This window comes from Phyllostomus discolor, chromosome 7 (genome assembly GCF_004126475.2).
Source record: "Phyllostomus discolor isolate MPI-MPIP mPhyDis1 chromosome 7, mPhyDis1.pri.v3, whole genome shotgun sequence".
Taxonomy (NCBI): Eukaryota; Metazoa; Chordata; class Mammalia; order Chiroptera; family Phyllostomidae; genus Phyllostomus; species Phyllostomus discolor.
In genome coordinates this window covers 105,111,585-105,133,168 of record NC_040909.2, presented here as the reverse complement: position 1 = coordinate 105,133,168, position 21,584 = coordinate 105,111,585, and the positions used below count along the sequence as shown (strand labels likewise).

The following is a 21,584-nucleotide window of genomic DNA, read 5'->3' as shown; positions in this document are numbered from 1 at the left end:
ATGATGAGCAGTGCAGATCCCTTGAAACACTGGTGAAGTAAATATCTGGACTCAAGAGACATGTAGATACTCCAGTAATCATACCATTATAGGGTTGATCATGCCGACCTACCCTCTCCTCAGATGCTCCGTAGCCTCTAAAATCCTGCCTTCATCCTCAGCCTTTCTTTCTTCCCCAACCTTCAAGGGCCCATGCTACTGTATCTAGCATCAGAATGTCTTAACCATAGAGTTTGTGACTATTTATCATGTTTTTCATGCAAAAACAATCACATTATGTTAACCATAAATAACATTCTGGTAATCCTGTTTTTCAGACATAAAACAGAAACATCTTTAAAGGTATAGGAAATGTATAACTCCCTGCTATGGACAGAATTATGTTCCCCAAATTCATATTTTGAAGCCCTACCCCCCTAATGTGGCTGTATTTGGAGACAGGGCATATAGGGAGATAAGTAATCAAGGTTAAATAAGGTCATAAGAGTGAGGTCCTCAGGATTAGTGTCCTTAGAGAAGAGGCACCAGAGAGCATTCTGTCTGTCTCCACCACACCAGGACACAGCGAGAAGCTGACTGGCTGCAAGCCAGGAAGAGAGTTCTCACCATAAACTGAGTGTTTGGCTGGCACCTTGATATTTGACTTCCCAGCATGAAGAACTTCAAGACATAAAAGTCCACTGTTTAAGCTGCCCCGTCTGTGGTATTCTGTCACAGCAGCCCGAGCTGACTACCCCGCTCCCCTCATCACGGCTCCTACCCCTCCATCTGGGGACTCGGCAAACTTTCCGCCACAGTTCCTATTCTTTTACCTTGGTCTCTTCTTATTCTCAGCACGTATTATCATTTAACTCATATTAAATGTATTTTGAATTTATTGCATTTATTTTCTGTCTTCCCTTGTTAGAATGTAAGCTTCATGAGGGCAGGATTTTTTTTTCTATTTTATTGACTGCTGTATCGCCCAACCCCAGAAGAGTAACTTATCTGCTTGTCCTTGGAGCAGTAACCTTTAAAATGTTGAAAAATAATAAAATCAGCCTAGAAACTCAGGAAACACAAACAACAGCATACAAATGAAGAACCCAAACAAATAGTTAAAATACACACATTCGTTAAAATTAGAACAAAAGGATGTAAACCCAGTGAAAAAGAACTAGGTAAATGTAGTCATGCAGTCAAAAAAATGCCCTTATCAGCCTTCCATGAATAAAGGCACAATACCCCACACTCCTAGGATGACATTCTGTAAGAACAAATTAAAAGAATAATAAATACCTCCAGTAATTTTCAACACATAATACTTTGAGGCCAGTCTAAGAAAAATCAATATATATATTATTTGCTTTGCTGTAAATACCTTGAAATGATGGACACAAATTTGCTTCAGCACAATAGTGATTAAATTGCAATTCAGTTCCATGTGAATTGGTTGTTGCCTTCTGAGTTAATACAAAGAATTTTAAGAACAATAGTTAAATGCATTTAAAAATGTAAAATAAGTATGGCATATTAGACTACGTGACTTCACTAAAAATCTTTGGATTGTAAAATCACCATTTAACTCATTATTTGAAACCTGGTAACAAACTCATTGCAAAAAAGCATGTTCCACATTGAATTAAATCATCATCCCAGAGAATACAGAGTGTGCATCTCTAAGGCATATGTATGCTCCACAACACACTAAATATTTTAGAAACCACTAAATGTCAAGCATATGAGGGTGTTAACACATTAATGTTTTCATTAAAAAAGATCCTTTTCTCCACTATATTATGCATTATAGAATAGAGATCTGTCAAATGAAATTACTAAATGTGGTTCAAACTAGGCCTCATAACACTTGCATCATAATTGAGGGCAAATAACCTTTAAAATGAAAGACAAATGATAAAATTAAAAAGGCATTTATTTTGCATAAGTGTAAAGTTAACAGTCTTTTCCTGGTTACATATTTTATTATTAATTTATATATGTCGGTTTATTAGGTCCTTAACATTCTTGTAGGTCAGTTTTAATTTTGCAATTTATTTTGCCATAATAAATATTATGAAAGTATTTAATCATGTAAAAAAAAGACGATCTCATGAAAATCATTCAGTGTCACTGGAAACATTCTAGCATCTAGACCACATTGTGCTGTTAGTGCCTGCTTTGAAGGAAACATTTATGGTTTAGAATTTTGTGTGTCTGAAACACATATTCACCTATCAGCCTCTCAGAACTCATTTCCAAGGACTTTCTCAAGGTCAACACTCATTGTTACCTTGGCGTGCAGAACAAGTCTTAGAACACAGGTTCTAGATATGGTATATGCTTTGGTCTTTCTTTGCTTTAAAGATAATATTAACATTGGACACCAAAGTTTTTGGCTTTTAAGTTTTACCCATTAAACTTCTATAAACACTGAAATGCATTCAAATACATCTGCTCCAGGAGTCCTGTGTTAGCATCAACAATAAAATAGGACAATCCATCTATTGATTAAATATAATGATTTTAATGCCATGGTCTCTAACAAATTAGAAAATGTCTGCAGAGCATGAATTTAATCATAGACCAAAGTCATATAGAAAAATATCAATTTATAGATAGAAAAATATATTTTATTTTTTTAACTTTCCTTGACTCATGTTTACGTACCAATGACCAATGGATTAGGGAGAGTGAATGTTACCATCCACCACTGGAATAATTTAATTGGACAGAGTAGAATTTCTTTCTATGAGCTCATTTTACCTTCAATTATTACCTCCACCTTTTTGGGGGGGGGGGGTATATTATCTGACGGGAATGAAACCTGGCCTCACTCATTCCAATTCAGAGCACTGAGAAAGGGACTGAGGATTCTTGGGGACACAGTGTTCTTTATAGTTCATGTTAACCCACGTTGAAATGGCTGGATAAACTACAAGAGTTTGAAATGTTTATTATTTCCCTTTCATTTTACTACCTTGTCCTACCTAGGACTTAATATTAAAATTAGGGGCCATATGAATGTTAACCACACACTTGCAGGCACTAGAAATTACTCTTACAGATGTCCGCAAAAACATCTAAATTACTTATCTTTCAATTTTGTTTACAACCCATTTCTCAAACTCACTTAAAGTATTTGGCTTTGTGTTATAGTGGTAATTTCTAAAACAGTTAAAATGCCTTATGACTTAAACATAATTAGGTAGTCACACCTATCTTTGAAAGTGAGATTTCTTAATAGGTAGATTAAATTGACAGATAAAAATATGAACAAGTGTAATTGCATGCAAATAAAAACATGTACAAGAATGAAAATGATAACTTATATAGGTCAGTCTGGCCTATGGTATTTGTCAATTACCCTGTTGATTTGGTGGGTTTACAAATCATCACATATCCAAGCTCTCCAACAAAAGAAAAAGAAAAGCGTACATAAATGAATATATAGAGATGTATTATGTTATATTGACTTTCCTCTGAAATAGGAAAGTATCAAACAACTGTAATCTTACATCAGAATAGCACAAAACTATCCTATTTACTGGTGATGTTTTCTCACCTAAAACTCATATTTGTGAAAAAAAAAAGTGCAATTTCCACATTCTTGGGCTCCAACAAAATTAAACTGAAAACAGAGTCTCTTATGAGGCAGGGATGTGGAAATCAGGGGTATCAGGTCTTAAGGCTTCCTAAGCATTTCTAATATTCACAGCAAAAGAGACTAATGTGAAGAACGTGGTTTTTTGGGGATACCAGTCATCATAAAAATATTTCTGAAGACTGCCGTGCATGGAACGGTGTGGAGAACAATGGTTTCTAGTGTGTTATTTGTTTCTGTTTGACTTATTTTCTGTGATGTCATATCATGGCACATAAAATAATGTTTAACCTTATTGATATTTAATTTTTTTCCATAAGGGAAAATGGCAACTTGCTAAGTTGTTTCTGTATATTAGTTATAGGTGATCTTGGATTTTTATAAACAGTTTACAAATGTTCCAAAGCTCTTATGACAAAGTATTTCTCAGTTTTACAAGTTAACTTACAACAAAAAAGAAATAAAATAACACAAACTACTGTGGAAAAAGAAATAAGTGCACATTTACCTTTCAGCACACTAAAACTAAATGATATCAATTTTTATAAAAATAACTATAAATAATCTATTCAGTGAATCTACTTACTAACAGAAATTAGAAAAAAAATTCCTGGCAAATCTTGAACAAGGACTCCGTGGTTATGAAGTCATATTGTACTTGTAATAGAGCTCATCTGTAGGATCTAAACAACAGAAAAAGGTTGTACAAAGTACAGTATGGCCTCTTTGGGGCAGCTGCTAACAGATAGAGCTGTGCTGCGGCAGGAATGGTCTCAGACTTCACTCTGGTCACTGAGTTTGCTCAAATTCTGAAATAGAAGAGAGAGAAAAATGCATGTGCTACTGACCAAAGAATAGTAGTACCTGAAGCGAGCTGTCCAGCCAAGCTAAGAAAACAGCCTATGAGGCATCGAGTAGAGCAGTTTGAAGCTCCCAGTCCAAGATCAGAGTGCTGACTTTGAAATCAGCTCCACCACTTAAAAATGGTGTCACTTCACTGGGCCTCAGTCTCCTCATTTCTAACACTGGGTTAAAGAATAGTATCTACCACATAAGATTGCAGCAAATTTAGTGAATTAATATGGGTCAAGCTGTTAGTATATTCCTAGAACATAACAAGCACTCAATATACATTAGGGTATAATAATAATAATAGTAATAGTATTAATGTTAATATTTTGTAAATACATATAGTTCTGATCGAACATAATAGGACAACTCTGAGGGGCCCAACTGCTGTTCCAGGGTATGGGGAAAGGTAACACAATTTAAAGTCAAAGAAAAATCACAGGATATCAAAACTCTAGAGTCAGCCGTAAAACTAACAATAAAGCCCCGTGTTTGGGAGACAACTGACACTTCAGATCATGTGAGCACCAGGCTTCGTAAATACTATTTCCAAAGACGGCGACATAAGTCAAAGGCATTAGAGTAGAAAAAAAGCTATAATGCTATAATATTCAGAGTGTTTGTATTTGACAAAGGTGTATTCAAATTCCCAAAATAGTGGATCCTGGAAGAAGCTTTTATAAGCATGCAGTTTACACTTAATAGGTGATCATCAAATCCTCTATGCCATGATGCTGTTGGAAGACCCAAATTATTAAACAATGTGCTAGAGGACTCTAGGTGGGGTTTAATATATTTTAGATACCAGTTGGGTAACAGGCTAATATTTTTTAAAAAGCCCTTTATTTTACATCCTAATCTTTCTTATAATTGTCGCAGGCCAACTTACTTGTCTCACTTTATTTGAATGGATGTTACTTAATGCAGCAGGTACTGATTTAAAAAAAAAAGGTTTCTCTGAGTCTAGATTTCCACAGTACTTCATTGCTTTTACCAAGGAAGCTGCAAGAAAGCACAAGTAACATAAAGACTACATTGCAGCAGAAAAATCACGTTCAATTGTTCACGGATTAATGTTAGCCAAGGACATTTCCTTTCTTACCTGTACAATGGGCTAAAAATACATCCACATTCTTGCTCTTACAGTCCATGTAAACCTGGAAGAATTAAAATAGTATCCCCACAATTAATGCAGGATAACCAACACAAAGGGATACAACGGGCTTCAGAACCAAGAATTTCTGCTAAAAAGCGCCAATGTCTATGATGTCAGGCCACCAGAGGGCGGCATTGCCTCACAGTCGGGAGTATGCTGGAAAGCTTCTGAGTGTCCTAGCAAAGATGAATGGAGCAGGGCATTTTATCTTTTTATACAAATAGAATTTTTCCTTTTCATTGAATTTATTGTGGATACACTGGTTAACAAATTTGTACAGGTTTCACAATTCTAGAACACATCATCTGTACACTGTACTCGTATTATGTGTTCACCACCCCAAGTCAAGTCTCTATCCATCACCGTTTATCCCCCACACTCTCCTCCACCGCCACTACCCAACCTTTCCCCAGAAATCAGAAGTACACTGTTGTCCGTGTCCATTTCTTTCGTTTATATTTTATATCTCCCTCCCCACCCCACTCCCCCACACCACACACACACTGCCAGCAGCTGTCAGCCTACTCTCTATGAGCCTGTCACTATTTTGCTTTAGTTCATTTTATTATGCTGCTTACATTTTCCACTTCATTTACTAAAAAAAAAAAGAATTACCTCTCCTTCTATATAAGAAATATATAAAATTATTCTTAGTTTTATTTTATTTAAAGTCAAGGACCCATTTGTGAAAGTGACGAAAACTAAACTTCAATATTTTTACAATTTGTGCATATTCGTGGACTCTGGAAATCCCATCCACGAATGGTAAGTTGAGACCCTCACTGTACTTGAAGTTTGATTGCCTGACTTTCATTTTTAAAGGTCCATCTAGAGATCCTAAATAATTTGGTTGCCATACTGTAAGGTCTTGCCTCATTCAAGCCCAAGAAAATCTCAAATAAGAACAACTAACTTATCAAAGGCTCTGACCTTAAATTAACCCAGACAAAGTCACCCCATAAAACACAGTGCAAGTAAAGGTAGAGGTTTTGGTGACTGTAAGATAGAGTTTGTTATAAAACAGTGATGTATTTTACCATTAAAATGTCAAAACCTGCATTTAAACACATTCTAATATTATGCATGAAACATCTAAAACTTTCCCGTATATTCCTCTAGCAGTAACCAGTTCTATGCTGGAAGAATTGTAGAACAGGAGACGTTTCTCTCGAAGAATGAGTAAACAAGCAAACAAATAAATAATACATGGACTGAGGCCTGGCCTCTGAAGAAATGGCTCCTGTGTGCATAACGTAAAATGATCAGTTCAAGGTGACCTGTCTGTGTTTGCCTTTTCCTTAAGCTCAGGAAAGCACAAGCACATGGCTATGGGCCGTTTGTGGAGGTGATAAACAATCTCCAGTTCACTGACCTCTCCAGTGTCCTAAGCGCAAAAATAAACAGAAGTCACTCACTCCATTTCCTTCAACCTCTCGCTGGGAGGAGAATGTTCCTTATACTAAAGTGACTAAGAAAATAATCCAGGCAGTGTTATTGAAAAGGAAGGCATGCACAGCCAAGGAGACGCTGTGGGTCTTTACTCTGGACTCTCTTTCAGGGTGGTTGCAGCTAAGACATGATGTCAGTTGCAATGATATTATTTGCATCTTAAGAAATGACTTCTGCACAGTAAGAACAAAGATTAGAAGCTAACATTATTGAGTATTTACTAACTTCTCCAAACTTTATGTTCTTTCTATGGAACACATCATTTCTAAGTTAAGCTTCCCAACAGCTTAATAAAGTGGGTATTTTTACTTCCAGCTTATAGAAAAATGAATACCTGAGCCCACAGCCCATAACTAATTATATAGCTAACATCTGGACCCAGGGTCCGACTGTCTTTAAAAAGCTGTTTTTAATATCCATCATAATTTCCTATAACCATGATGAAATACATCAAATAGTAATAAGGAAATTAAAAAGGGCAAACTGATACAAAACTGCTGGTTTTATAAATATAGACAAAAACAGTAGGCCAAGGGAAATGCAATTTTCTTCCAATTTAAAAATAAAAGGCATCTGTTAATTTATTCCATCATTTTATCCAGTAGTATTTTAACCATTAGGGCGATTTCTTAAATAGCTTTTTTTCAACATGCCCAATTTGTAGATTATTTGAATTCCTTTAAATTTTCAACCTTAGATTATAAACTCAGTGGGAATAGGTAACCATTTCCTCCTCCTTACTAATTCTGCAGTGATTTGCAATATCTAGAGAGGACAGCTAATAAATATTAGAGCACATTCAGAAACAAATTTATAATATATGAAAAAATATACATACTTGCTTTTTTCCAGTAAAAGAACATTCCTAGCCCTGGCCAGGTGGCTCAGCTGGTTGGAGCATGGCCCCGTGCACCAAAAGGTTGTGGGTTCAATTCCGGGGCAGGGCACAAACCTAGGTTGCAGGTTCAATCCCAAGTTGGGTGTATATGAGAGCAACTGATTGATGTTTCTCTCTCATATCAATGTTTCTCTCTCTCTTTCTCTTCCTTCTTTTCTCTCTAAAATCAATAAATATATCCTTGGGTGAGGATTAAAAAAACAATCATAGTCTAGTGTTTCTCAAAATGTGATCCTTGGACCACATGCCTCAGAATTACCTATGACTGCTTAAAATGCAGATTCCTGGGCCAGAACCAGGATGCAGATAATTGCCTTTTAAATGAGCACTTCATAGGATCCTTATGCACAGAAATTTAGCAACACTCGTCTAACCTTGACAACAGAGAGAAAATAAAAATGCTGAGTACAAGAATCCCTCCAGTGAAGAGGGATTATCTATGTACAGTCCAAGTTTAGATGCAAGAAAAGTATTCATGTGGAACCCTATGCCAAATTCTATAAAGATTTTAAAATGAACAAGATGATGAAGGTTGATTACATAGGGAAAGGATGGCTCACCAAAAATGGCTACTACATTTAAGGGCTAGGACATTTAAAACTAAATTATATTACATAATTTATTTTCTGAATATCTGCTAACGCTGACACAAAATCAGCCCTCAGTTTTACAAAATGAACAACCTGAGAGGCAGACAGGTGAGCCCATCTCCCCAACATCTCACAGCTAGCGTGGCGTTGTTGAGACCCCACTCTCAGACTCTCACACGCTGAGTGACTTCCCTCCACATAATCCACCTTGTCCTCACAGAGAGGCCACACCAAAGTTGACCTCTGTACTAACTATCTCGAGTTTGAAAGGCTGGACATTTCAAACTTAAAGTACAAATAACAGAGACATGGCTATGAACCACGACAAGGAAGTCAAAATCTGCAACCTGGGAACTTTTAAAGACTACTGATCTTCACCATTTAAAAGTCCATGTCCAATTTCAGCTCTGGCCACAGTGAGGAGATAATACATGACTATCCTCTCCTCCACAAACAGAGAAACATCAGGACGCAAACATACAAACAACCGTTTTCAAACAATGACAACAGACAGCACAGGACTGAAGAGAAAGACAACAAATGAGGCGAGCTCGCTGATCATCCTGGCCTTCTGTGCGAACGCAACTCTGGGCCCCTGCAGTGGGGTGCGGGGGACCCTCGAGGGGAAAACAAAGTGCTTCACTAAGCTGAGCAGACAGAATGGGAGTCCAGGAAGAACTGGTGGGTGTCATTTGTGAGAGTAATGGAAAGGAAGAAGACATGCAGAGAGAGAGCTCCAGAAATGCTCATAGGTTTTAACTAAGTTTTTCACTCAAGGCAAATCCACACTTAGCAGATATGGCATGAGGCCAGGGTACGAGAACCCTGCCGGAGCAAATGCCAGAAGACAAGGTGAGCTGAGCCTGGTGCAGCAGAAGCTGGTGGAGGACTGAGAACAGCTGAGAGACGGGTGTTGCCTCCTCCTCAAGACCCTGCCCCCAAATTTAGGTGTTAGAGAACGAATGGAAATAAGAAGGAGGGGACATTTCTTGTTGACTCAGTACTTACCCAAGAGAGAAAAATATTCCAGAAGTGTCTGGAGTTTTCCTTGAATTGGCAAAATTGGGTGTTTTTTCCAGTTGGAAATGGGGGCTTGTGAGCTTTGTCAGTTTGAGCGAAATAAAACTGTTATTTTTGCCTACCAGGATGCGCAGAGAGGTGACAGTGACGGGGTAGAGAAGTAAGCACCGTCATCCCAGAGAATAGAGAAAACCCTTCAGCAGGCACTGGTTCAGGGACCACCACCGATACTGGGTCAAACTCTAGGAGGGAACGACGTGAGCGAGAACATCCTGCCACCACCAAGGCTGCTTGGTTATCACGGAAGGGACTTCCCTCCTAGAAGCCTGAATCTGGCTGACATGACCCTCACCAAGACGGGGCGAGTGACAGCAGGACTAGAATCAAGGCTTTTAGAACCCTCACTCAGCGCTTTGAGTTACAACTACAATTTAACATGTAAAAAAGGAAAAAACAGAGTACATCAGAAATGTTCCAGCAGAAAGTGAATTGTCATAGAGAAGAAGATGGTGACTCTTAAGCAGGACAATGAGAAAAATGTGGTGGTGAATCAACAACTTGCCTTAGGCATTAGAATGAATAATTATTTCATGACTATCCTTGAACAATTTACTGCTCTCACATAAATGACAGTTTCAATAGCTTTAAATTATAACAAAGATACTTTCCTTAGACACATCAAGAACAAATCTTGGCTGTAAAGCTGATTATAGGCTCAACGTACAGCCTCCCCACCATCCAAAGTCCTTGAAACAGCCACAGTTCTCAGACACTGGGTAGAATGCTGGAGGGAACGTGATAGACAAGACACAGGCCCTGCCATCTGAAGCTCTTGGCCAGTCTGCACAGAAGTGACGTGACCAGACATCTAGTTACAGAACAGCGAGGAGAGGCGGGCTCTTCCCGCTTCAGTCAGGGCACACTGACTGAACGCCATCCTTGGTCTGCCTCGCTGTGTGCCTGTCTGTGTGAGAGGCTGGACCAGCTGTTCTCACAGGCCCTTTTCAGTTCTTTTTCTTTTTTTTTTTTATTGAACTGCAAATCCTGTTTTCGCAAGGCTGCTGTTTCTACGGCTATGGAAATGATGGTCATGTATATCGCAAATTCAAAGACAGGTCTACAGGACCCAAGAGGAGGAAAAGATGAGCTGTGAAAGGGCACAGTTCTCCTCCAAGCCAAGTATCTTTGCTAATGAGCAAGTAGGTTAAAAAAAAAAGAAAAAGAAAGAAAAGCAAGCGAGAAGGCAGCCAGCTAGGATAATGGGATGTGTGAGTGAGGTTCTTCAACAGATGTGCCTGCGGTGAGCTCAGTAGATAGGTCTTAGCACCTTTCACCGGAACATTTCTCAAGCCAAGTGCTGCTCCTGGGACAATCCAAGAGCTGCAGCCTCCCTTTTTGATGAAGAAAGAAGCCAATAGGTCTCTCCCTGGGTAAAGCAGGGCATTTGTTGTCCTTTGCCCCTGGGCCATCTTCTCCCCAGGTGGCAGGTGATGCCCAACTTCACGAGCTAACTGAGGTGGCATCAGGACGAGGCTGGTGAGATGAGAAACCCCCCTCTTTCTGAAATGTTTTCAGATGGACCCTCCTTGGCCTAGGTCTGGGGGTAACATTGTCTAAGCACCACTGTGACCTGCTTGTCCTGTGTGAGAGTGTTTCAGTGCAATTCCTGAAACACCTCCGAACCATCCCTCCCCTGAATTTGCAGGGAAATCCCATGTGGCTTAACTTTCTGTCTGAGGTAGAGTTTCAGAGGGGCCTGCGGATGATACTCCAAGGTCAACAGCAGTGTTCTCACAGTGAAGAAGCGATCTCCCATTTGAGCACAGCTGGCTGCGCACATGCGATGCCCACTATATCCTAAGTCTACATTTTCTTCTCTCTATCTCATGTGAATATTCCCACCTAAGCCCTTCCCCTCACCACACACACATACCTAGAAGCTTGATGGGATCTGAAAAGAAATGCATGGTGGTGGAAGGCAAAGGACATACCTATGTCCTTTGGAGAGAAGGGGTGAGGTGAGTATTGAAACAAGCAGGGCCAAGATCCCAGAGCTGAGATAGGAGATGGTGAAACTCTGTTACTGAAGGGGAGGGAAAGAATCAGTCCAAACGCAAGCTGTGTAAATACCTCGACAAGCATGGAGACTCCAGACGAGTCGAAAAAGGTCAATCCACTGCAATCCAGGATCAAAGAACACTCCTCATTTGAGTGGGGCTGTGATGCCTCTTCTGTAGGAGGAACACAGGCTTGAGTTAAGGAGAGTTCTCAGAGCGTTCTGCTGCTGATTTTGTTGAAAAGTGGAATGATTACAGTGGTCTTGTTTGACAAGACCATTTTTGCCATACAGTTTTTGCCATACACTTTTGAATCTTTACATTTTCAATTAATTACTAATTATGTCTGAACTCTTTGATTTTTGATTTTTCAAATGTTATGTCAGGCCATTATTACATAACTCAGAGAAGATGGGCTAGGTTAAGCACCAGTGTCATTTCAAACACACACAAACTGAACCCCAGCAAGGTCACATAATTTTGAAAGAAATATCTGGCAGTCGGCGATAAATCAACTAGAACCAAGGCCTCGGATGCCCTGCATCATACACCTCCATAGCTATATGACACAGTTTCCTTCATGGGCATGTGCACAGGCAGGGCCCTGTCTTGTGGGGCCTGGAGCTTATACAGCTTTGCAGCCATACTTTTCAGGAGAATATTCATTGCCGAAGCTTGTCTCTGGGCCTCGGAAGGGGTCTGAAGGAGGGGCCCTGAGAATTGCTTCATTAGGTTCGTGGTAAATCTGCCTCTAAAAGCACCTATTGGGAAAAATAACTTTCACTTAGGAGTTCAGGACCTCTTTTCTGCTGATGTCCTAAGGGCCACACTTCTTTGTGTGAAATGACATGTGTCTGAAGCAACCACAGGCCACGTCTGAGGTCCCTCTAAGGAGAGGTGAGGCTCTCAGAGCAGCGCCGGTAGGTTGAGCTTTTCTCACTGTCAGAAGACAAAGTCCATCAAATAAATTCCAATTGGTTAATTCCTGCGACATTATCTAAATAATAAATTCTTGATTGGAACACTTCTGCCACTTAAAATATCCATGGTCTTCTCCTATGGTGTTATCACAAAGGAATATGGTAGTTTCTCAATTAGCACTGAGAGACAGTATAAGGGAAATTGTGTATTTTTAAAAACTTAGAGGAAAATAACAGGTGAGTGTAAACTATAGAAAAAATACTGAAAATGTATATATAACAGTAACAATTAGAAAAGGAGAAATGCTACAAAGTAATTTTAATGTATTTGAAATTTGCTATTCAGGTACAGGTTGTGCCTAAGTTTCACCTTCAGGTCTGTATGAATGGTTATTAATTGAAAAATAAATAGAGCATATACTGTGTTCAAAAATGTTTTTTCAAATGTAGTGAATGGAACAAATGCAAGGAAGGTCCTATTTCTTCTAGGAGCTTATCCATGAGTGGCAAAGATAGGACTGGTAATTAAATAACATGATTTAAAATGAAAAAAAAAGAATGAGAATTTATAAGAAGGAGAAGTCTTTTCAGAGTGATATAGAAAGCTACATGACAAAGTAGCCTTGGAGGATATACATGCATTCCAAAGCAGACGTGATATGGAGATGTAAGGACCCTGGTCATAGGGACAGCTTTAACTGAACACTGATGAGAGCTGTCAATCTGAAATTCCTCCTGCTCCCTCCACTCAACCATCACTTATTGACGACCTACCACATGCCAGGCACTTAGGTGTGCTTTCTGCTTGCCTATTTCTCCCATGGGAAGGAGGGCTAAGAAATAAGTATAGATTCAGGTTATGCTACCACATGCTTAAAATAGCAGATTAGAACTTCAGTCAAAATGAGAAGTAACCACAATTTAGCTCATTTGCTGACCACTCAGTAGTAATCATTATCGTGCACTATTTGCCTAATTAAACACAGGACCCACCTCTACTAGGCAAGGGCTCTTCTTTACATCCTCAGATAGAATGTGCCTCTGCTCATTATCAGAGATATTAGGGGATTCAGATCACAGGAAATAAATACACATCCCAAGTGAAGATTAAACAGTGGATTGTTGACTGGTATTTATTCATTTTACCTCCTACTCTCATCACACACACACATTGGTGCTACACTAATTAGTTTATAAATACTTTATTGTACTTTTTTAGAGTTACAGAAAAAGAATTACTAGATTAATACTAAATGAATTGCACATTATTCAGTTTGTGACATGCATTTTCTTATTTTTTTATTTATAAGTATGTTTTTATCTAATTTGAAAATATTTTTTTGAATTTTCAGAGCATAAAAATCTCTAAAAATTAAACATTAAATAACCTTTCTTAGAGAAGTTTAATGTCCATATGATATACATATATAAAAATATATAATGGATTACATATTTTCTTACCATATTAGATATAGAAATAGTTTTAGTAACCATACTGACAACGTCCCATGGAATTCAAGATTTGAAGGATTCCTATGCATATGCTTTTTAACATATCTGTTTTAGAAAATAAAATGTATGTGATTCCTTTAAAGGCAGTAGTGGATTCAAGTCAACTTATACCACCTTTTCTGACATCTTTTCAATATGTCAATTGTGTCCATATCTCTCAATTCCATGTTTAATTAAAGCATGTTGGTAATTAGTCACAATGGAATATTTACACCATGGAAATTGGCAAATGCTACAAATAAGGGCTTCTCCACTACCCCCCACCATACCCTCCGCTCCAAGAGTTGTTTGTTAAAGATTCAACAACACATTATTGGTATAGTGCAGGTATCCTGGTTAAATATGAAGAAAACAATCAGTAATTTTTAACAATCAAATGGCTTTGATTAAGTAAATAACTTAAACAACTACAATCTTTAGCAACAGTTCTTGAAATGATGATGTAATTTATTATCAAAATTAGTCAATTCCTTTTTTATCTGCTTATTCAGTCCTGTTCTTAGCAAAAGACATGTCTTTTATAATACAGCACATATAAAATAAGCTATAATCTAAAATCCATCACCCAAAATTTATATAGAAAGTTATTAATATTTAATCCTAAACAATTAAAAATTAAAGAAATTATATATTTTTCTGATTTTTTTTTTTTAATTTTAGAAAGTGGGGAAGAGAGGGAGAAAGAGAGAAACATTGATGTGAGAGAGAAACATCGATTGGTTGCCGTTTGTATGTGCCCCGACTGGGGCCTGAACCAGCAACATGCCCCAAATGGGAACCGAACTACAATCCAGGCATGTGCTCTGACCAGGAATTGAACTGGTGACCCTTTCACTTTGTAGAACGATGCCCAAACAACTGAGCCACACCAGTCAGGACAATTTTTCTGAGATCTTTAAATTTCATTCTTTATTTATTAGAAAACATAACTGTCATTGGTATTACCTACAAAAAAGGCTTGTAAAAAGAAACTGTAATCTGAAAGAATATTAGCAGCTAGTTTGTTTAGAAAATGTCAATGCATTACTTTCCTGAAAGAAGCTACATTAATTATTATCCATAACTATAACTATATGGCATTAGCTCTACCATTACCATTTCTTAGCCAGACAGTCATGGCTAATCAATCATGGTACTTTTTCCATTGAAGTCAAAGAAGGCCTGAGAGATTTTATCAACTTAGTGCTTTAGGAAGCCACTGCTACTTCATTAAGAATATTATTTGTCAATCTGAACTTAATACTACAGTGAAAAATTAATTTATGTATACGTTGTGGAGAGAGATTGATCACTGGATCTAAATGACTAGAAAATGGTGGTAAGAAAAGTATAGAAAATTCTTTAAAACACAAGTTTTCTTTTCTATCCTGTCACATTTATTTCACTTGTAATTTTATTCTTGCCATTCTCTATATTTTCTTGTAATCATTTCATAATTAAAGTGGTAATAAACTGTTATTAGAATGTTTTGTTTTTTTCAATAATGATACAAAAATTTCCCTTCCATTTTCTCACTGTGTACATGCTTTGTCTTTCATTTTTACATCTGAATTTCTTTCCTGCTCCTTTAATTAAAATATGTGCATATTTTTAGATCACCCAATACGAAACAAATGATGCAAAAGAACTGTGCCCTGTAGTTATGGATAATAATTTAAGTAAGTTATTTTAACAAAAGCAATTCATGATGCGTTTAGTAAATTAAAAAAGACATTTAATGGGAAAGTTACCATTTTGCTCAAATGAAACTTTAAATACAATGGAGATTTCTGAAATCTTTTTGAAAATAAGTGATATTTTCTTTTATACAGTATCCTCTCAGTTCTGCCATTGTACTGATTTTATGGCTATAACCATGTGTTCTAAGCTTCTGAGTAAATCAAACACTGCAATAAAAATCACATTGTCCTGGAAAAGAGTAAAGTGAATTCACAGCTAATATCCTGCATTAAGCAAAATGAGGTAAGCTCAGAACATGTGTACAGGAGACAACAAATCTATACCCATGTAGAATGTGGTAGATGATGGGCTTTATCTACCAAAAACAACATTTCAGAAAAAAAATAAACCATCGGTTGTGGGTGGACAATTAATTCCAGTCTGTGGAAGCTAGCTCTTTCCTGTTGAATATTCATTAACACCTTTAATTAAAAAGTATTCATGGTTGCATAATTTAGGAGTGCTGTTCATAAACATCAATAAGTTCTTGACAGTCTGTGAGTCACTCATAATTTTTTTAAAAGGCATGTTCTGTCAATATCAATTAACTATTGAGAAGCAGATTTGCATCTTTAATTTGTCAAGAAAACAAAAAGATAAGAAATATTTAGGACAAACCACAACACCATCTTTTGAAAACCTGTGTGTATATTATTGAGTACTTCAATCATTCATTCATTCATTCACTCAAGCACTTAATCAGTGTAGGTGTATTTGGTGCTTACAATAGGCACTGTCCTCAGAAATGCAAGTAGAGAGGTAAACAAGAGAAGTTATGGTCTCAATAGACTCACAACCAAGCCAGAAACCCAGTCAACTGAATTAGTAATTTGAAGTCTAAGTCTGGAAAAATCAGGCAGAAAGTGTGAAGGTGTACAAGAGTGACTTGGTGTGGTGGACAAAGTCCCCCCCAGATACCAATATCTTAATCCCCAGAAACTGTGAATATGTGGCCTTATATGGTAAAGAGACTTGCAATTTCATGAAAGTAAGGCCTTGATTTGGCCTTAAAATGGGGAAGTCATCCTGGATTATTTAGGAAAGTTCAGTGTAATCACAGGGTCCTCATGAGAGGGAGGCAGGCGGGTCAGAGTCAGAGGAGACTTCATGGTGGAAGAAGAGGTCGGAGAGATTTAAAAATTCTGCACTGCAGGTTTGGAGAGAAAGGAAGGGGCCCCAAGAAATGCCAGTGGCCTTAGCCAATGGTAAAAGGCAAGCAAATAAATGGATTTGCCTCCAGAAAAAAATCAGTCCTATTAAGCCTTGATTTTCTCCTGTAAGATTCATTTCAGCTGTGTCCTCTAAAACTAGAAGATAATGAAATTTTGTTGTTTTAAACCACCAAATTTATGAAAATCTGTTTATTGTTACAGCAACAATAGGAAAACAGTACACCTGAATGGCTACTTTGGGGCGTGGAGGGCGGTGGTGAGGTGGGGAGTTTATGTTCGACTTCAGGATTCATTACGGCAGAGATCATGCCTGCTTTTTCCATCTTTAAACTTGCAGCACCAATCACTGTGCCTGGGACTTAAGAGATGTTTAATACCTAGAAGAAATATGTGCTGAGTGAACCAGGACGTGCATTAACTAATGCAGAAATGAAAAGGCAAGTGGGATGTGCGGACTGAGATGGGGAGGAGAGTTTGAAGTTAGGCAGGTGAGAAGGTGGTGCAGGTGAGTCTGGAAAGTCATACCAAGAGAGACGTCGTCAGAGTGCCTCTTGGTGATGGCACAACTTCACTAACGTGTTGGGACATAAACTGCTGAACATGGTAATGCACGATTTCTCCACATTTGAGCACGTTTTATGTTTTCATTCAGAGAAATATGATGACTTCCATCTTATTATTTACATAGCTTATTTTATGTATTTTGATTATTCATTTATGTGCTCAACTACAAACCTTCCCCTTCTGTAAAGTTTGTTGAAGGGGATTTATTTTCTTTTTTCTTTCCCGCTCCCTTATTCAGCTAATGTCTCTCTGCTTTAGTTACTTTAGATCTATCTGGTGGTCCCTAAAACCCACTGGATATTTCCTGGATGACCTCCCAGAATCTTTGTTTCTTTTTTAATCCTTACCTGAGGATATGTTCATTGATTTTAGAAAGGAAGGGAGACAGAGAGAGAAAGAAAAATCAATCAGTTGCCTCCAGTACCTGCCCCAAACAGGGAATGAATCCACAAGGAATTGAACCCTCAGCCTAGTTATGGGCCCTGACAGGGAATCAAATCCACAACCTTTTGGAACAATGCTCCAATGAATGAAGCCACCTGGCCAGGGCACCTCCCAGTATCTTAAAATCACCATCTTCCAAAATAAACATATCTTCCCTCCTAGCAATCCTCCTGGGTTTCGTATTACCCCAGTATGAGAGTTTAAAAGCTTCAAAATCATCGCTTGTATTGCCCTCCCCATTCACAAACAAACAATGTGAGCTGTGTTCATTCCATGCTGAAATCTCCTGGAAGCCATCCTTTTCCTGCAGTTTCATAGCCCTGTGACCAAACCAGAAGAAGATGGCACTGTCACCTTTTCTTCCCTGGATTACAACAAGCCCACCCTTCTTGCTTGTGTCCTTGCAGACCACGGAAAGGTCAGCACTCATGGATCCCAGCTTCAAGCGCTAGGATATGTTCTTGTCCATATGCATGTCTGCCTTCACTGGGGTCTCTAGTTCTTTCTGTCCCTAACCAACGGCATGATCCAGAGCAAGTCATTCCCTATGGCCTCAACTTCTTCATCAGGAAAATGAATAGCATACTATTACCTATTTGAAAATGAAAGTATAGTATTTACTTATTATCTATTTCAGAACGATTAAAAAGAAGAATGGCCATTGAAAACTGTGAAGTGCTTTACAAATGTTATTATAATTTTCATTTACTGGCCAAGTGTTCATTGGGCAATAAAAGATAATGCAATGGAAGTGAAAAAAGCATCCTTTGCCTTACAGTCTAGTTAACAGAAAAATATGCACAAATAAAACAACTCTTTAACCGTATAAGACTATATATTTCAGTGAAGTGTATGGAAGTCTCTCTGGTTCCCTACTATTATGATCTCCATTTCACAGCTGAAGACACTGAATTCCAGGCTGCACTTGACTGTATATTTCCCTGCATGGGTCTCGTTGACTTATTTTTGTACTTAATGGGATTGCCAAGGATTCTGTCCTTTCAATTTATTTTACTTCTCTATTACATCTTGAAAAAAAGTATGAGGTTTAGATTGGCAGAGAAGGGAGACGGTTATATTTGAGAGAATCCAAATAAAGACTCAGAGCCAGGGATAATTAAATTAGGGGTCATTAACTGATTTGTCTAACATGATGGAGGACTCGTGTACTCTCTGTAGTAAAAAGGAAAAAAAGCAGTTTTTAAGATAAAGAGTTTTAGGTGCCATGCTCAAGAGTGGGCACTTGATTCTCAGAAGGGAACTTTCATCATTTTTTTAAACATAAGAGAAATTTTAAGTAAAGATGACTTAAAATCAACCTGTCATTACATCACAAAATAGAATGAAGCTGAAATGGCAGTTCCATCTCAGCTTGGGCATCAGTGTCAACCATTGGCAGTAGCTTCTTGCGGCCCATTGTTTAGAAGATTCTTGGGCTACTTTGCCTCATAGGAGGAAATGCCTTGGTCTATTATTTATGTCTAATGTAAGTGCAGGAAACTGGGTATTTTCTGTTCATGGAATAAAACCAAGAATGTCTCATTGAAGAAAAAACAACCATATGAAAATCATACAGACTCATTTTGAAAATAGTTAAACACAGAATCAGAGCAACAGAAGTGAAAAAGTAAAGGTAATAAAACCAAGAATTGTAGGTAATTGAATCATAATTGGAGTTAAATTGAGAAAGGAAAGCAAGAACAGGAAATATAACTTTAGCATTTAATGCACAGGGAGATGAAAGCAGGGCGGTGTTCCTGAACAAAGATAAATGAGAGAACCCAGGATACCTTGGAGCATCAGAAAAAGGAAGAGGAGAAGGATGCCAGAAAAATATTCTGGTCAACCAGTTCTGACTACTATGAAAGGGCCCCTGGAGGACAAAGGTTTCACAAGAATATAGCAAAAGTGATCTTGCCCATCAGCTGTTCTTCTTGTGCAAAGTGGGTCTGATCTACTATAATTTTCATTTACTGGCCAAGTATAAAAGATAATGCAATGGAAATGAAAAGGCATGCAAAGGTAAAAATGCTCTAAAAAAAGTTTAACACTCAAGAAATGATCATTAAATAAGTACTATATCACATATAGTATATATACTATATATAATATATAATATAATGTATAATATATATAATAGTCTGTCCAGAAAAAGTCCTCCCATTGTTAATATAATGAGAACAGTTTGTGCAACATAGATGTAACCTGGCAGCCAAGGAGAGTGGATTGGAATGCACATGTGTCAACAATGACAACTTCACTGTACTAGTCAGTGTTGGTGGGGAGGATAGACACCATTGATTGAGCATGTGTATTGTGTGGCCATTGCATTCAAAATGACTGAGCAAGTAGACCAATGAATCTGCATCAAATTTTGACTTAAGCTTGAACATTCCTTCAAGAAAACTATTCAGAGGATTCAGAAGGCTATAGCTATGGGCAACTCATGATTGGTAGCTTCATGGACAATATGCCCACTCATGCACCATGTCTCATGCAGAGTTTCCTGGTGAAACATGAAATCTCCCAGGTGACTCAGCCCCGCTACAGTCCAGATTTGGCACTCTGTGACATGTGGCTTCTCCCAAAACTCTAATCACCTTTGAAAGGGAAGAGATTTCATACCATTGATGAGATTTGGGAAAATACAATGGGACAGCTGCTGGCAATTGGGAGAACTGTGTGAGGTCCTAAGATGCCTACTTTAAAGGGTACTGAGGCATCACTGTCCTGTGTACAATGTTTCTTGTATCTTGTATCTTCTTCAATAAATGTCTCTATTCTTCATATTATATGGCTGGATACCTTCTAGACAGACTCTCTACATATACTAAATACTAATATATATACTAAATACTAGTATATATATTATATATACAATATAATATATAATATATAACATACAATATATATTATGTATTATAAAACATGCAATGTATTTTATATAATGATATAACATTTTTATATAATACACATTATGTTATATATTATATATAACATGATATATAATATTATGTTATATTTGATAGAATACATGATGTGCCATATATCATATAATTATATTATATAATACAATATATAATATATAAAATTATATCATGTTATATAATATATAATAGTTATAAAATTATATTATATATAGGATATGCTATATACTAATATATACTAAATACATTATTGTATAATGCTTATAGTATTACATGAACATTCTTTTACAGCACAAGTCAAGAAACAGAAAATTTGCCATAGGAAGTCAGAAGAGACCTGAGAAGCTAACGTCTGAGCCACAGCCATGTTGATATGGGTCATGCAAATGATTCATATACTGATACAATATTGATTTCATTCTTTTATTCCATGTCATATATTTATTCAAAACATTATATATAGTAATAAATATTGTAGTATGAATTTTATCTTCATATAAACATTTCACATATTCTTGTACTGTTGATAAATATTTTAGTTGTTTCCAGATTTGGAGAAATTATTTTAAAAAGTTACTATGAACAATCTTTTTTTTTTTTTTAAGATTTTATTTATTTATTTTTAGAGGGGGAAGGGAGGGAGATAGAGAGAGAGAGAGAAACATCAATGTGCGGTTGCTGGGGGTTATGGCCTGCAACCAAGGCATGTACCCTGGCTGGGAATCGA

The 21,584-nt window shown here is 37.4% G+C and overlaps 1 protein-coding gene across 5 annotated transcripts in view; it reads right to left on the bottom strand.

Annotated features, from left to right (window-relative positions):
- Positions 1–1,894: 1,894 nt before the first annotated feature.
- Positions 1,895–21,584, bottom strand: part of SLC26A7 (solute carrier family 26 member 7) — a 77,179-nt gene continuing 57,489 nt past the window's right edge. For 4 of the 5 annotated variants that reach the window (XM_036031229.1, XM_036031228.1, XM_036031231.1 and 1 more), the window contains 4 exons: positions 11,673–11,773; positions 5,532–5,586; positions 5,319–5,431; positions 1,895–4,389 (listed from right to left, as the gene is read on the bottom strand). In XM_036031229.1, coding sequence (XP_035887122.1) covers positions 4,354–4,389; positions 5,319–5,431; positions 5,532–5,586; positions 11,673–11,773 — 305 coding nt within the window. In that variant the 3' untranslated portion in view covers positions 1,895–4,353. Of the gene's footprint in view, positions 4,390–5,318; positions 5,432–5,531; positions 5,587–11,672; positions 11,774–18,121; positions 18,251–21,584 lie in introns of those variants that run through there. The other variant, XM_036031233.1, reaches the window with a different exon arrangement.